The following is a 16,266-nucleotide window of genomic DNA, read 5'->3' on the forward strand; positions in this document are numbered from 1 at the left end:
CTTGGTGGAAGGGACCAGCCTCGTAGGCATGTGGTCCCCAAATGGTGGCAGGAACAGCCTGTCCTAGGGTGGAAGCTTTCTAGGGCAAAGCTTTAGACCTCAGGCCTCTGCAGTTGGGTGAGCTAAAATCTTACCCCCAGGACTCCTCAGGCCTGGTTCATGCAGCTCTCCTCATGACCTCCAGAAGTCAGCCAGCAAGGACAGCAAGCAGAGCCAGCCCATCACTCACACCAGTCATCCTCTCCCTCTCCCAGATCAGACCCTACCCTGACACTGAGCATGCTAACCAAGTTACACTTGGGTCCTACCTAATTTGTCACAGGAGCCCTGGGAACACTGGGCTTCTGGAACCTGGTGAGGATGTGGGATGTGGGCCAGGCACTTGGCTGTTCAACCTCAAGCAAGTTACTTTCTTTGTTTCCTGCAGAGGAGGCAATGCTAAGGTTTTATTGTAAGCACTAACTCAAAGGGCTTGTTCTACAACACCTGTTGTGGGTTCAGCAAGCATCACACTCTCTCTCTTGGGGGGGGGGCGCCTCTGTTTCCAGGCCTGGTAGAAACATCATGAATTTGGGAGGTATGTCCATGTTCCAGCCCTAGATACCTGGGTAGGCCACCCTGGTGGGCCTGCAGCAGCAGCAAGGCCCGCCTAGAACAGTGCTAGCCAGAGCAAGGGTTCAGTAGAGATTGCTCACACAAATGGAATGGACCAGATGGATCATTAGAAAGCGAAAGGATTCCCCGCACAAGGTAAACTCAACAACCCTGCCAGTCTTCTTCCCGCGCCTGCTCACTCCACCCTCTGCTATCCTGTCAGCAGCTGGCAACAGACTGGATCCCCAAGGACAGCTTCGCCGAGTTCTGGCCTGCCCCCACCGCCCAGTCCAGCGCACAGGGTCCTCTTGTGTTTTCTGACTCACTCTCCTGTCTGGATTGACTTTATCTGGCTGGCTCTTCAGACAGATTTGGGGTTACAGCAAACATCCTGGCTAGAAATGGGGCAAGGCAGATTGGCTGGCTGGCTGCGCTTGATGAATGACCTGTAAGGCACCTTCCTGCCCAACCTGCCCTCCCTCCAAAACTCCCAAGCCTGCCACCTGAGTCTCAGGGCTGCCACAGCGCTTGGCCTTCCTCTCCCTGCCAACCCCAAGGCCTTAGCTCCTCAGGGCCCTGGGGGCTAGTATCTCTCACCCTTCCCCCTCAGGCTGAGCGGCTGGATTCTGAGAGGTCAGGCAGATCTGAAGCATGCCTAGCTGTGGTCTGGGAACAAATTCTCCTCCTCTGAAAGTAGCCAAGGCTTCCAATTTGGTGAGAAAGCGGGACAGAGCCAGATGGCACATGGAACAAGCACTGTCAAATCTGTGCCCAGCGCCTCCCAGTGCCCACCCTAAGGTTTTCCCCTTATGGCACACCAAGCAGGGTGTGCAACAGAGAGCCCTCTGCTCCTGCTGGTGGGGCCAGGGCTGCTCATAGGACCAAAGGCTTTCACAGTGGTGAATTTGAGCATCTACTTTATTGGTTTCCTGTTGCTATGGCAACAAACAACACAGACATTCTCATGGGTTTCTGGAGGCTATAATCTAAAATCAGTCTCACTGAGCTAAAGTCTGAAGTTGTCAGTAAAGCCAGTTCTTTCTGGAAGTCCAATGGAGAAAATCCATTTCCTTGCCTCCTCTAGCTTCTGAAGGCAGCCTACATTCCTTGGCTTGTGACCTCTTCTCTGGACTTGTACTTGGGGATTTGAACCAAGGGCCTCAGGCTTACTAGCGAGTTGTGATAGCACTGGGGCACCAGCCATTACCCTTGAATTTTTGTGCTGGTAGTGGGATGTGAACTCTGAGCCTCAAGCTCTCACTTGGCTTTTTCACTCAAGGGTGGTGTTCTACCACTGGAGCCATACCTTCACTTCCTGCTTTTTGCTGGTTAACTGGTAATAAGAGTCTCGGAGACATTTCTGAACTGTGATTCCCAGATCCCAGCCTCCTTAGTAGCCAGCATTATAGGCTTGAGCCATGGGTGCCTGACCCCTCCCAACTTGTTGCTCTTATTAGCACATCTGCTTGTTTCCCTTAATACTGACCTCTACGATCTCATCCAGCCCACCTTGATAATTCCAGACCATGTGTGTGTGAAGACTTAGTTGTAGCCACAAAGCCTCTCCGGCCATGTGGGGTCCAGCCCACAGGATCCTGGACGAGGACCTAGGCATCTAGGGGCCACAATCAGCTTGTGACAACTAGCAGCAACCAAACCCCTCCTGCTGTTCCAGTGACTGTCAGGGGAAGGGTTGGGGAACGTTTCCTTCTGGAGTCAGCGGGATGCTCCCTAACCTTATTTAAGGCCTAGGCCTCACCAACCCTCCCTGCTTCTGACCAGAGAAACTGATGCAATGTCTCCTCAGAAGTCAGGCAACGAACTAAAACCTCAGTGCTGGAGAAAGGGCCAGGGCCAGCCAAGAAGCTTGTGGTGGCCTGAGAGTACATGCTGAAAGCCAGCCGGCAGCAACAGGCCCTTAGCTGGGAAGGAGCAGGAAGAAGGCTTCGGGGCCTGCTGAGGGTGCGGGAGCCCTGAGGACGGTGGCGCACGTCAGCCAGAGCTGAAGTACGGCTGCAGGGTGCCTCGTGCAGCAAAGGTGATCTGCGTCTGCGGAGATGATGGAGACTGACTGGGAGCGGCTCAGGTGGCGAAGAGCATGACTCGGCTGTCCCCAGCGTCTTGAGGATGAGGAGGAGAAGTGGAGTTCCAAAGTCCCCTGGGCTTTTTCTTTGTAGAAGAGAGCAGAGGGGACAGGGCAGTGGCAGTGGCAGTGGCAGGTGGGGGAGGCTCTTGCTACCTCTTCTCCATGTTTTGCATCTGTAAACTCAGGGAGGTAAAGCTGGCCAGGAGGTCAGTCACCTCATCAACCTGCAAGAAGAAATGCAGCCTCTGTTCCAGGGTGCCAGGTTCCCACTAGCCTGTCCCCCCCACAAAGCAGATATTGTCTCCCAGTGGGACAGTTGGCACCAGGTGACCCGGTGCTCCAGCCAGATAGCAGGCCGTGAGCACAAATCCACCTCTGTAGGCTCAAAGGAAGTGGTGGAGGCTCGGGCCTCGGTGGGCGGCAACCCCTGACACAGCTGGTTCGTGCTGTGCGGGTGTGGCCCCAGGGCTGGACCTGTGGCTGCAGGTTACCTGCTCTTTGGTGCTGGTCATCTGGAGCCTGGTGCAGAGGTCATCCAGCCTGTCCCGCTGCTCATGCTGCCCCAGGCGCTCCAGGTACTCCCGCAGCATATGGATGATCTGCAAGAGAGGCTGAGATGAGCGGGCGCGTTCTGACTTGACCCAGAAAGGGGGCGCAGAGGGGTCTGGTGGGGTGCTGTGGGCGGGTCCAGTGCAGGAGTCCTCTGGGGTCGGTAGGAGATGACTTGGAGCCCTGGGACCAGGGGCAGGTGTCCTAGGGAGAGGAGCACAGGAGCGTGTGCTCACCTGCTTCACCTCCAGCCGCACAGCCTCCAGACACTGAGAATGGCCCTCCTGCAGGATGTTCAGCTTCGACTTGGCCAGGTGCAGGGGTGTGCGGCCAGCTCTATCCAGGGCATCTACACGGGCCCCTGTGGGAACAGGCAGAGGGAAGCATGCTGGTGGTAAGGGTAAGTGAAAGGAGCAAGAAGAAGAGACTACATACCTCCTCGGAGCAGCGTGGTGATGACAGGGACGTGGTTGGTGCAGGCCGCTGAGAACAAAGAACAGAGATTTAAGAATCCAGGAACCGCTGGGCATCTGTAGCTCATGCCTGTAATCCTAGTTTACTTGGGACCATGAGATCTGAGAATCCCAGTGCAAAGCCAGCCTGAGCAGGGAAGACTTTTTTTTTTTTTTTGGTCCGTCATGGTGTTTGAACTCTGGGTTTGGGCGCTGTCCTGAACTCGTCAGCTCAATACACAAGCTCTACTGTTTGAGCTACAGCACCACTTCCGGTTTTCTGATGGTTAATTGAAGGTAAGAGTCTCACAGCCTTTCCTCTCCTGGGCTGGCTTCGAACCTCGATCCTCAGATCTCAGCCTCCTGAGTAGCTAGGATTACAGGCATGAGCACCTGGTTGTGAGACTCTTATATCCAATTAGCCAACAAAAAGGCAGAAGTGGAGCTATGGTTCAAGTGGGAGAATGCTAGCCTTGAACAAAAAGCTAAGGAAGAATGTGAAGTCCTGAATTCAAGCCCCAGCTCTGGAACACACACACACACACACACACACACACACACACACACACAGCCCCAGCTCTGGAACACACACACACACACAGCCCCCAGCTCTGGAACGAACACACGAACACACGAACACACACACACACACACACACACACACACACACACACACACACACACACACACACACGGAAGCACTATAATCCTAATGAGGAGGCTGAGATATGAGGATCTCAGTTTGAAGCCAGCCTGGGCAGGAAAGTCTGTGAGACTCTTATCTTCATTAAAATAGCAAAAACAAAAACACAAACAAAAGTAGCTATGGTTCAAGTGGTAATGCACTAGCCTTCAGCAAATTCTCAGGAATAGCACCCAGGCTCTGATTTCAAGCTCCAGGATCAGCAAAGAGAAAAGAAAAAAAAGAGAAAGAGAATCCAGGAGGAGGGCTGTGGGCTGGGTTTCTGAATATGCCCACACCAAACTATGCCTCCTAAAAAGGTGTCACCAGGGCTGCATCTGGGCATTACTGAGCAATCACATCTAATTCTCTCCTTGCACATCTGGGGAAATCGAGGCCTGGAGATGGGCCCTACAAGCCATAGTGAGTTGGCAGCAGGTCAAAAGCCAGGTAGGGGTCTCACGACATGCTTTCTAGTGAAAATGCCATGTCTAGGGGCGGCCGATGGCTGGGTGACTGGACAGGCATGGGACCCAGGCTAGTGCCAAGTGCGGCCTCGGGGCTCGGGCTCACTGGATGCTTGGAGACGCTACTGGGATCCTGAGGGACAGATTCCCCACTTGGGGGCTAGTCTGTTCTAGAGGTATCTCGTCAGCTTTTGGGGACTCACCCAGGTGCAGTGGTGTGTTGCCCAGACCGTCCCTCTGGTTGGGGTCAGCCCCATGGTCCAGAAGCAGCTGTACTGGAAAGAGAACCCAAGAGGAACTGGGTTTTGTTTTGTTTGTTTTGTTTTGTTTGCCAGTCCTGGGGCTTGAACGCAAGGCCTGGGATCGGTCCCTGAGCTTCTTTTGCTCAAGGCTAGCACTCTTACTATTTGAGCCACAGCACCACTTCTGGCTTTTGCTGCTTAGGTGGTACTGAGGAATTAAAGGAATTAAACCTAGGGCTACATGCATGCTAGGCAAGCACTCTACCACTACGACACATTCTCAGCCCTGAGGAACTGTTTTAACTGGACCCGCACCCATAGTCTAGCTACAGAGGTTTGCTCAATGTGTAATTTCTCTCACTCATTTTTGTATTCATCCGCTTTTCCTCATTCATACACAATGGGTTCCTGTGCAGGATCCTGGATGCCAGAACCTGTGCACGTGCTATAGAACTGAGTTGGGATTTTTTTTTTTTTTGGTGGTACTAGGGTTTGAACTCAGGGCTTCGCGCTTGCTAGGCTGGTGCTCTACCATTTGAGCCATACCTCCAGCTCCTTAGTTTGTTGTTTTCTTTGTGCTGGTATTAGGGGTTGAACTCAGGGGCTGAGTGCTGCCCCCTAAGTTTTTTGCTCAAGCCTGGCAGTGCCACAGCCCAACCTGAGGTTTGTCAAGGAGGGGAGCTCGCTGTCTAGTGGCCTGGCTCTCACTATGGTATTAACAGAGAGAAGCAGGAGACGCCCTTTTCTCAGCTTTCAAACCTCAGTCCTGGTCAGATGCCGGCGGCTCACACCTGTAATCCTAGCTCTTCAGGTGGCTGAGGTCTGAGGATCACGGTTTGAAGCCACCCTAGGCAGGAAAGACCATGAGACTTACCACCCAAAAGCCAGAAGTGGAGCTGTGGCTCAAGTAGTAGAGGGCCAATCTTAAACAAAGAAGCTCAGGGACCTTAGGATCCTCCTGGTGGCCTCTGGAGAGACACTGCTTCACCTGCCCTGCGCATGCCCAGTACTTACCAATCTGGTCATTGCCATTGCAGGAGGCGAAGTGGAGGGCAGTGCGGCCCTTGTCATCAGCTGCACAGGGATCCGTGCCATCGTCCAGCAGCTGCTGCACTGACACCACCAAGATGGGGGGAAGGGCAACAAAGCAGAAGTGTTAGCTATGCTGCAGTCCCGGAGCAGGCAGGGGTCCCCCTAGACAAGGCATTCCTAAGGCATGGCAAAGCTTCTCCCCAAGGGGTCAGCATGGCAAGGAATGTGTTTTCTTCGGAACACAACTGAGCACAAGACCAAGGGGCACACAGACTAAGTCCTAGGCTAAACTAAGTAAACAAGCAAGGGGGCAAGCTGGGCAGTGGTAACTCATGCCTATAATCCTAGCTACTTAGGTGTTTTTGGTTGGTTTTTTTTTTTTTGGTCAGTCGTGGGGCTTGAACTCTGAGCCAGGGTGCTGTCCCTCAGCTCTTTAGCTAAGGCCAGCGCTCTACCACTTGAGCCACAGCACCACTTCAGTTTTTCTGAGTGGTTTATTGGAGACAAGAGTCTCATGGCCTTTCCTGCCCAGGCTGGCCTTGAACCATGATCTTCAGATCTCAGCCTCCTAAGTAGCTAGGATTTCAGGTGTGAGCCACTGGCTAAGTAGACATTGGCTACTTAGGAGGTTGAGATCTGAGGATCAGGATTTGAAGCCAGCTGGGCAGGAAGTCTGTGAAATTCCTTCTCCAATTAACCACCAAAAAGTCAGAAGTGGAGGTGTGGCTCAAATGGTAGAGCCAGCCTTGAGCAGAAAAAGGAACAGCACCCAGGGCCCTGAGTTCAAGCCCTACTATGGGCACACAGAAAAAAGTAAGGAACATACTGCCAATAGCACCTGACAGTGGAAGGAGCTGGCCTGGGGTGAGCAGAGGCCTGAACTTGGGCCCCAGGTCATGGCAAATGTATATAATCTCTGTGCTGCCAATCTCCAGAGCTGCTGAGATGAGAATCATGGGAGTGGAAGTTCTCGGTAGAACACAGGAGCCCTGTAAGTATGAGGCATTATGCTCTAATGCACATATCAGCTAAAATGGGGGAAAGTGCTACTCAATGTTTTAGTATCTGTCTCCCGGCAAGAAGCTTCTCGAGGGCTTGAACCATTCTGCCCAAAGCCCAGGCAGCACTCTTCCAGCTGAGTCAGTACTGCTTTCACCACCAAGAGTGAAGGACACTGAGGGAAGGAGAACATTCTGGTTCCCAAAATAAGAGAATGTGTTACATTACAGGTATGCATAGCAGTTTATAAACTCATAAAGTCCTCAAGCTGGGCCCAGATGGGTCACACCTATATACTAGCTCTCCAGAAGGCCTGCTTGAACTGGAGGATCCAAGTTCAAAGCCAGCCCAGGAAGAAAGGTTTGCTAGGCTGGGTGCCAGTGGCTCATCCCTGTAATCCTAGCTACTCAGGAAGTTGAGATCTGAGGATCCTGGGCAGGAAAGTCTATGAGACTCTTATCTCCAATTAACCACCAGAAAAACCGAAGTGGTGCTCAAGTGGTAGAGTGCTAGCCTTGAGCTGAAGAGCTGAGAGACAGTGTGCAGGCCAAGTTCAAGCCCCATAACTGACAAAAAAAAAAAAAGAGAGAGAGAGAGAAAGATTTGCTAAGCATGAGGCCCTGAGTTCAAATCTGGTACTCAGAAAAACAGTCCTCAGCACAGGAACGGAAATAGTTGTTGAAATAGTGAGGACAGTTCCTTACGTGGCAAAAAGGACTTTGCAGATCTGATCCAGGCTAAGGACTTTGGGAAGCAGAGATTATCCAGGATTATCCAGGCCCAATGTAATCGCACCAGGCCTTGTAATCAGAGAGCCTTTCTCTGCTCCAAGGACCAGAGAGTATCAGAGAGAGAAGAGAAGAGCCCACTGTGACTAGCTTTGAAGATGCCGGGACTAAGAGCCAAGAAACGTGGTGTGGCAGGGTGCTAGTAATCTTATCTACTAAGGAGGCTGATCTGAGGATTGTGGTTCAAAGCCAGCCTAGGCAAGGAAGTCTGTGAGACTCTTATCTCCAATTAAGCACCAAAAAAAAAAAAAAAGGAAGTAGAGCTGTGGTTCAAGTGATAGAGTGTTAGTCTTGAGCATAAAAAGCTTAGAGGGGCTGGGAAGGTGGTTCAGTTCTAGAGGGCTTGCCTTGCATGCATGAGGGTCTAGGTTCGATTCCTCAGCACACCATAAGCAGAAAAAGCCAGAAGTGGCGTGGTGGCTCAAGTAGTAGAGCCCTAGCCTTGAGCTGAAGAGCTAAGGGACAGTGCCCAGGCCCAGAGTTCAGGCCCCGTGACCAGCCAAAAAAAAAAAAAAGCTTAGGAACAGTGATCAGGTTTTGAGTTTAAGCTCCATGACTAACCAAGACGGGGGAAACAAAAAAAGAAAGCAATGCAGCATCTCTGCCACCTAGATTTTAGCCTGGTCAGTGAGACCTGTACAAGACTTCTGGCCCAGGGAATTATAACAAATTTGTGTTGCTTAAGCCACTAAGTAGGGGTAAAAGTGGCCATAGAAAGCTAACACCACTTTTCTCTGACTCATAGGACACATTAAGTCCATAGACAAAATTAATTTTTTTGTCCTAGATTGACTTTGCTATTTACCTTTGATGTAGTTACTGCCTCCTTAGCTCAGGAGTGCCAGAAAACAGTAGCAGAAAACCAGACAGGACCTTCTGCGAGCTGCATTCACACCTCCCAGGGGCTCTGCCAACTGCAGCCATGAATGCCACTTGACCTGACCTCACAGTGTACAAAGCAGCTGGAGGTGGCAGATGTCACTTGGCAGTTAAAGCAGTGTTTACTCTCATTAGCCAGAAGAAGTTCCAAACAAGCACACTATAGACAGGGTCTCTAGCATCAGGAATCCCAAAGGACAGTAAGTGCTCTGACACAGGAGGGCCCAGGATGACAGGGGAGAATGTGAATCTGTATGTAAGTCTGGCCTGCTTTCTGCAAGGTGACTGCAAAGACATTGGTAAATACAGTGGCCCTGTGCCAATCGAGTGAACTTTTTTTTTGTCGGTCATGGGGCTTGACTTCTGGGCCTGGGCGCTATCCTTCAGCTCAAGGCTAGCGCCCTACCACTTGAGCCACAGTGCCACTTCCGGTTTTCTGGTGGTTTATTGGAGATCAGAGTCTCAGACTTTCCTGCCAAGGCTGGCCTTGAACCATAATCCTCAGATCTCAGCCTCCTGAGTAGCTTGGATTACAGGTGTGAGCCATTGGCACCCGGCTTCTTCTTCTTCTTTTTAACCATGTTTTTTGTTTTTGGTATTGGGAATCAAACCCAGGACATTGCACTTGCTAGGCAAGCACTTTGCCACTGAGCTATATCCCAGCCCAAGGGTGAGCTTTATACTAGCTGGGCATTGATGTCTCACGCCTGCAATCCTAGCTACTCGGGAAGCTGAGATCTGAGGATTAAAGTTCAAAGCCAGCCTGAACAGATAAATCCAAACTTCTTTGTGTGTGGGTGTCATTCTTGGGGCTTGAACTCAGGGCTCTGGGTGCTGTCATTTGAGTTTTTCTCAAATCTAGTACTCTACCATTTGAGCCACATGTCTATTCCAGCCTTTTGCTGGTTAACTGGAGATAATAGCCTTAAGGGTTTCTCTTCCTGGGCTGTCTTTGAACCCTGATCCTCAGATCACAGCCTGCTGAGCAACTAAAATTATAGGTGTGAGTCACCAATGCCTGGCTCCAAATACAAAATTTCATCTCCAATTAACCAGCAAAAGGCCAGACTTAGAGGTGTGGCTAAAGTGGTATAGTACCAGCCTTGATCAATAAAACTAAGAAAACACAAGCCATGTGTTCAAGCCCCAGAACTGACATTAAAAAAAAAAAAAGAAGCTGGGAGTATGGCTTAGTGTTAGAGTGCTTGCCTAGCATGCATGAAGTCCTGGGATTGATTCTTCCTCAGTTCCACATTAACAGAAAAAGCCAAAAGTGGCACTGTGGCTCAAGTGGTAGAGTGCTAGCCTTGAGCAAAAGAAGCTCAGAGACAGTGCCCAGGCTCTGAGTTCAAGCCCCAGGACTGACAAAAAAAAAAAAAAAAGAAAAAGAAAGAAAAAGAAGGGTGAGAGGAGGCCTGTCTTTCTAGGTATGGGTTACCTGGCTCTTGCCTATTACACTCTACCCCCCCACCCCCCTCCATACCAGCTCCAGGAATCCGTGGAGCCAGAATCATTGTGCACACTCACCTGTTTCCACATCATTGGCATTGGCTGAATCCCTCAGTCTCTTTAGGGCTGTGAAGAGAGTAAGAGGTAAGTTAAAAAAGAAAACCCAGAGCAGGGCGCTTGTGGCTTACACCTGTAATCCTAGCTACTCAGAAAGCTGAGATCTGAGAATCAGGGGTTGAAGTAGTCCAGGAAAAAAGTCCATGAGACTTATCTCCAATTAAGCACCAAAAGGCCAGAAGTAGAGCTGTGGCTCAAGTGGTAGAATACCAGCCTTGAGGATTAAAAAAAAAGGGGGGGGGGACAGTACTCAGGCCTCAAGTTTCAAACCCCAGATACTGTCCCCCTCCAAACACACACACACACAATTACCATGAAGAAACAGAAGGTGATGTTTCCTATTTTCCTGTGGTTACCTGCAGTAACCACAGTATTTAAAGGGAAGCAACGGTGCCAGGATACAAAATGCTACCCAGAAGAAGGAGAAACCCCAGCAAAGGCCACTTTTTAGCTGAGTGTCAGTGGCTCAGATCTGTAATCCTAGTTACTCAGGAGACTGAGATCTGAGGATCAGGGTTCAAAGGCAGCCCAGTCAGATAAACTCTTGAAAATCTTATCTCCAGTTAACCAAAGAAAAGCTGAAAGTGGAGGTATGGCTCAAATGACAAAGTAGCATCCTTGAGTGAAAAAGCTAAAAGATAAGCCGGGTGCTGGTGGCTCACACCTGTAATCCTAGCTACTCAGGAAGCTGAGTATTCAATTTTACACTCAGCAAATTAAGTATTCAACTTCGATGACCACAATGTATCTCACAAATTAGAGGTAAAGCCATGTATCAGAAAACAGTGTATAACATATAACAAAGGCAAGATAATAGCTATGTATTTAGTACCTTATTTAAGTCTAGCCACAGTCTGTAAAGGCAGGTAGCTGTACCCATGCTATAAACAGAAAATGAAGCTGAAAGAGTGCATAGTTTGCCAGGGTCCGGGCATGGAAGGGCAGTCCAATCCAGCTTTCATACCAGCTGGTAAATCTTGGCTATAGGTTCTGGCTTCCCCATTGCCCTATGAACAGGATTCTCAGCCTGGGATTAGTGGTTCATACATATAATCCTAAAGCTCTGGGAGACTGAGATTTGGAGGACCGCAGTTGGAGACCAGCCAGCTCAGGCAGTCATAAACACCCAGTCATGGAAAGTTTCTGTTCAGGATCTACCAACTGAGAGGAGTCTGCCACTGAAGCAGGAAGACGTTTTAAAAATAAACCCCGGATCCTGGGCAGCTCTGATAGTAGTAATTATTATTTATAACAGTGAAAGGAGACCCGACGGTCCCTGGGCACTGAGCAGTAGTCGAGAGACCTTGGGGTGGGGAGTTCAGGAGCCGGCGCGCTGCTCCCCGGGGCCCTCTCGGTGCACCTCCTCGCCCCGGACCCCCACCCTGCACCTCCTCGCCCCGGGCCTCACCGTGCACCTCCTTGCCCGTGGGCCCAAGCCGGCGGTGCGGCCTGGCGGCGCGCCGGAGCCGGCCGGCCGGGATCTTGCAGCGCAGCTCATCGCGCGGCTCCGCGTCCTGCTGCCACAGGACATGGAGGAAGCGCAGCGGGGACTCGGAGCCCCCGGACGCCCGGCCCGGAAGGCCTGCGCCACCGACCAGGGCGGACCCCAAGTCCGCGAAAGAGAAGAGGCCCTCGGCTTCTGCCAGCGGCTCCGGCGCCACCGCGCACTCGCCATCCGAGCTCGAGCGGCCCGAGCGCGGCTCGTCGCCCGCGCCCCCGGCGGCGGCTGCCATGGCAACGGCTCCGCGCGGGCCTCTCAGTCCGAGCCTCGTTCTCAACCGACCGACAGACCCACTTGCCTCCGCCTTGTCCTGCTGTCAAGGGAAGGCGCGGGCGGGCGGGACCCGCTTGCAACCACGGCAACCGAGCGGGAGGCGGGCTCGCGCCGCGGAGGTGGGTCGTCTGGACCAGTGACGACTCCTCTAGCCTGCATTTCCCTGCCAATTGGGAAGGGAGGGAATAGTACGAGCGAGAGGATTGGACAGCGCTTCCAGCAGCGTGACTGGCGGATGGAAGAACCAATTACAAACTTCAAATGCCTAAGGCCCTCACTTTGTGCCACTACCGGAACCAATAAAAAAAAGCTAGATACTTCCCCTCCCTCCATTAACCCCCATTGAATCATGGGAAATATGACAGGCAGGTGCTGTACCCAATCACGTGAAGACCACCGACAGCCAATCACGAAGGAAAGTGTAGCCCGGGTATTGACTTGTTTTGAATCAATGAACACATGGAAAGACGGGCTCCTCACAAAGCGAATAACATAAAAAGGAAATATGTTAAGATCTGGAAATCCTACCGCTGTAAGGTCTGAACAGGAACACCTCCCGCCCTCTTGGCTAAGTTTCCGCCCAGTATCTGTTACCTAGGTAACTGTCAGACCTGGAAGCAGTCACCTTCCCCTCCTGCTAGGTCACATCCTGGGCCACCTCTGGTCACATGCCTCCCATCTGACCTTAGGAGGTCCTAGACCCTGAGGTCACATCCAGATCCAGTGTGGCCACACCTTACTCCCACCTGGCCACACCTCTTCCTGTCCCTGGCCTAGACAAGTCCCCGCCCAGAAGTTGGTTGTCCCCCTTCACCCCCCGCCCCTTCCCTTTTCAGCCATGCTTCTCCACCGTGCATGGCTGGAGCAGCAGTTGGGTAAATAAACTTCTTTTCCTGCCTGAATACTGCATGGTGTTCTCTTCTTCGGCTACTTAATGAAACCTACCTATTTAATAGACCTTACAACCACAAACTGCGCTGTGGTAGCTTCCAGATACTATCAATTGCATTCGTCAGGGTTCTGGGAAACCCAACAGGGACAATTGATTTACAAAGTAATATAATTAGACGTAATTATTTCTATGTCAGTGACTGCTCAAAAGATGGTATCTACTGTAATTATTGATAACTAGAGCAGGTGAGGCCTCAGTACTGGGACCAAAAAAATTTGGGAGCAGCCTTGTTACTTAAGCACAGAATGGCATGCTCTAACTTGGCAATTTTCTTTTTTTTTTTTTTGGGTCCGGTGGTGAGGCCTGAACTCTGGGCCTGGGCACTGTCCCTCAGCTCTTCAGCTCAAGGCTAGCGCTCTACCACTTGAGCCACAGCGCCACTTCTGGCTTTTTTCTTTTTGCTTATGTGGTGCTGAGGAATCAACCCAGGGCCTTAGGCATGTAAGGCAAGCGCTCTACCACTGAGCCACCTTCCCAGCCCCCTTCACAATTTTCTTTAAAAACCACACCTCTTTCACAAATGCAAAAAAAAAGTGGATTATTTGCATTTTTGTCTTTCCCTTCATAACCTTCAGCTTCAGTTTTACACTCAGCAAATTCCTCAGTGACTCAAGGATTTTAATTATTTTTATTTCACTTTTTTTTTTTAACTGAAATGCAAGAGGGCTGGGAAGGTGGCTCAGTGGTAGAGCGCTTGCCTTGCATGCATGAGGCCCTGGGTTCGATTCCTCAGCACCACATAAGCAAAAAGAAAAAAGCCGGAAGTGGCGCTGTGGCTCAAGTGGTAGAGTGCTAGGCTTGAGCTGAAGAGCTGAGGGACAGCGCCCAGGCCCAGAGTTCAGGCCCCACAACTGGACCCCAAAAAAAAAAAAAAAAAAAGAAATACAAGAGATCAAGCCCGTTTTGTTTTGTTTTTTGGTAGAGTCACTCTGTAACCCAGACTAGACTTGAACTTTTTTCCCCCCAGCATTGGGGCTTGAACTCAGAACCTTATACCCTTGGTCTTTTTACTTTTGGCTAATGCTCTAGCATGAGCCACAACTCCACTCCTATTGTGTGTGTCTGTTTAGCAAAGAGAGAAGGTACTGGGCCTTGAACTGAAGGCCTGAGCACTGACTCTTAGCTTTTTTGCTCTTTTTTGTACTTTTATACTCTTAACAGCTCTACTTCCTGGCCTCTCCCTCTTCTTCCCCCTCCCCCCCCCCAATCGTGGGGGCTGAACTTTGGGCCTGGGCGCTGTCCCTCAGCTCTTCAGTTCAAGGCTAGTGCCCTACCACTTGAGCCACAGCACCACTTCTAGCTTTTTTTCTGCTCATGTGGTGCTCAGGAAACAAACCCAGAGCCTCATGCATGCAAGGCAAGCACTCTACCACTAAGGCAACTTCCCAGCCTGGCCTCTCCTTAAGTGCCACCTATATCCTGTGCTTTCACTGATCCTTTTTTTTTTGGTCGGTCATGGGACTTGAACTCTGGGTCTGGGCCCTGACCCTGAGCTCTTCAGCTCAAGGCTAATGTTCTACCACTTGAACCACAGCACCACTTCTAGTTTTCTGGTAGTAAATTGGAGATAAGAGTCTCATGAACTTTCCTTCCCTGGCTGGCTTTGAACCATGATCTTCAGATTTCAGCCTCCTGAGTAGCCAGGATTACAAGCGTGAGCCACAAGCACCTGGCTTCACTGATCTTTTTAATATCTAGAGTTAGATTATCTGGACTTTGCCAGAAAACCACACAGACATGCAGGTACAGAGAACAAAGAAAGGTTTATTCCTGGGAAAGGGGCTGGCAAGACCCCTTCTCACAAGGGAGAAGTGAGAAACAGCACTGGCTATTGTCTGAGGTGACCCATAAAACCTAATAGGTTTAGGAGGGGCTAGAAGGGGTGAGGGGGTGGAGACCCCAGTGTGGATGTGAGGGCCAAGGGCTTCATCATGGATTTATGGCTGCTGCCCAAATAGTAGATAAGGGGCCCTGCAGCTGCCCAGACCGGAAGGTCACTCTAAGGAACTCTTGCTGCCATATATATATATATACCACAGAAGAGTACCATACCAAGGTAAAGGGGTTTGGAGGCTGATTATATACTGCCTTTACTAAATGGGCTAGTGGTCCCTAGGAAGGGAGCATGCTAAGCTGTGGAGAGGGGAAGGAGCTTACTAAGCTATGGGAAAGGAGCTCATTGGGCTAACAACTAGAGAACTTTAGTTTAGATCTGGCGTTGAGATTTCTGCATCAGATGTTCCCTAACACTGCTTCTAGTCCTGATTCATAAAGTACAACTGCAGTAACAGGGGTAGGGGTTTAGGAGGTTACACTCAGGGGAGTGGAACAAACAGGACAACAGGTGAGCTACAGATAAAACCATATCAAGGGAAGCATGGCTTGAAATAAATCCAGCTGAAGAAGTCAGGCCACTGTGGAATATAACTAATGATCTTTCCTAGTCGGAAACTTCCTGCCTACAATCCCAGGAAAAAGATCAAGAGAGATGGGGCAACATTAGGCTGCTAAAGGTGTTGTACTAGGTGCTTTGGTCGGCTCAATTTCTTCCCCTTTGAAGTCTTGCCTTTCCAAGAACAAAGGGGGCTTGGGAAACCAAACACCCTTTCTGTCTGTAATGGGGTTCTGTCTGCCGATCAGAATTGCATTTCTAAACCTATTTGTTGTGCTGCAAAGCAATGGAATAAATCTGGACTCCAGTGCAATTCAGCTTCTATGATTGAAGTAGGAATGGTAGAACAGCTAACATACAACAGGAGGGGGGAGGGAGAGGGAACTAAGACAAGAGTTCTTGACAGGAGCCAGGTGCCAGTGGTTCATGCATGTAAGCCTAACCACTAAAGAGACTGAGATCTGAGGACCAAGGTCCAAAGCCAGCCCAAAAGTCCATGAGCCCCTTATTGTTAGGTTTTTAAAAAGAGGTAGCCGAGTAAGAACAGCAGCATGCACGTGGTATTCAGGTAAGGGGTAGGTTTATTCATCGTTCTGGCTGGCACCAGGCCATGTTGGCCCTCCATGCGGCTAGGAAAGGCCTGGGAATGAGAGCTGGGAAAGAGAAGGGAGAGCTGGGAAAGAGGAGAGAGCTGGGAAAGAGAAGAGAAGGAAAGAGCTGAGAAAGAGCTAGAAAAGTGCAGAGAGAGAGAGCATCTGGGCCTGGGCTAGGCCTTTTCTAGGGTATGGGGGAAGAAAGGTGTGGCCACATCA

The 16,266-nt window shown here is 50.7% G+C and overlaps 1 protein-coding gene across 2 annotated transcripts; it reads right to left on the reverse strand.

Annotated features, from left to right (window-relative positions):
- Positions 1-1,494: 1,494 nt before the first annotated feature.
- On the reverse strand, positions 1,495-12,172 carry Ankrd54 (ankyrin repeat domain 54). Of its 2 annotated transcripts, none has more exons than XM_042693133.1 (8): positions 11,745-12,172; positions 10,298-10,345; positions 6,087-6,185; positions 5,034-5,105; positions 3,665-3,712; positions 3,466-3,590; positions 3,172-3,279; positions 1,495-2,904 (listed from the first exon to the last, which is right to left on the reverse strand). In XM_042693133.1, the coding sequence occupies exons 1-8, from the start codon at positions 12,067-12,069 to the stop codon at positions 2,830-2,832; spliced, it is 900 nt and encodes a 299-aa protein (XP_042549067.1). In that variant the 5' UTR covers positions 12,070-12,172; the 3' UTR covers positions 1,495-2,829. The 2 variants fall into 2 exon arrangements, with proteins under 2 accessions (XP_042549067.1, XP_042549068.1); XM_042693134.1 differs by having other exon boundaries at positions 6,087-6,180; positions 11,745-11,830.
- Between the last annotated feature and the right edge of the window lie 4,094 nt (positions 12,173-16,266).

This window comes from Dipodomys spectabilis, unplaced genomic scaffold, assembly GCF_019054845.1.
Source record: "Dipodomys spectabilis isolate Male_0828 unplaced genomic scaffold, ASM1905484v1 ptg000163l, whole genome shotgun sequence".
Lineage (NCBI taxonomy): Eukaryota > Metazoa > Chordata > Mammalia > Rodentia > Heteromyidae > Dipodomys > Dipodomys spectabilis.

Excerpts from the sequence above, each read along its gene's own strand:
- Ankrd54 (XM_042693133.1), bottom strand. The coding sequence starts at position 12,069 with ATGGCAGCCGCCGCCGGGGGCGCGGGCGACGAGCCGCGCTCGGGCCGC. Across the intron at positions 10,346-11,744 it reads CACGGGCAAGGAGGTGCACG|CCCTAAAGAGACTGAGGGAT; the intron begins GTGAGGCCCGGG and ends CTCTCTTCACAG. Across the intron at positions 2,905-3,171 it reads TGACCAGCACCAAAGAGCAG|GTTGATGAGGTGACTGACCT; the intron begins GTAACCTGCAGC and ends TTCTTCTTGCAG.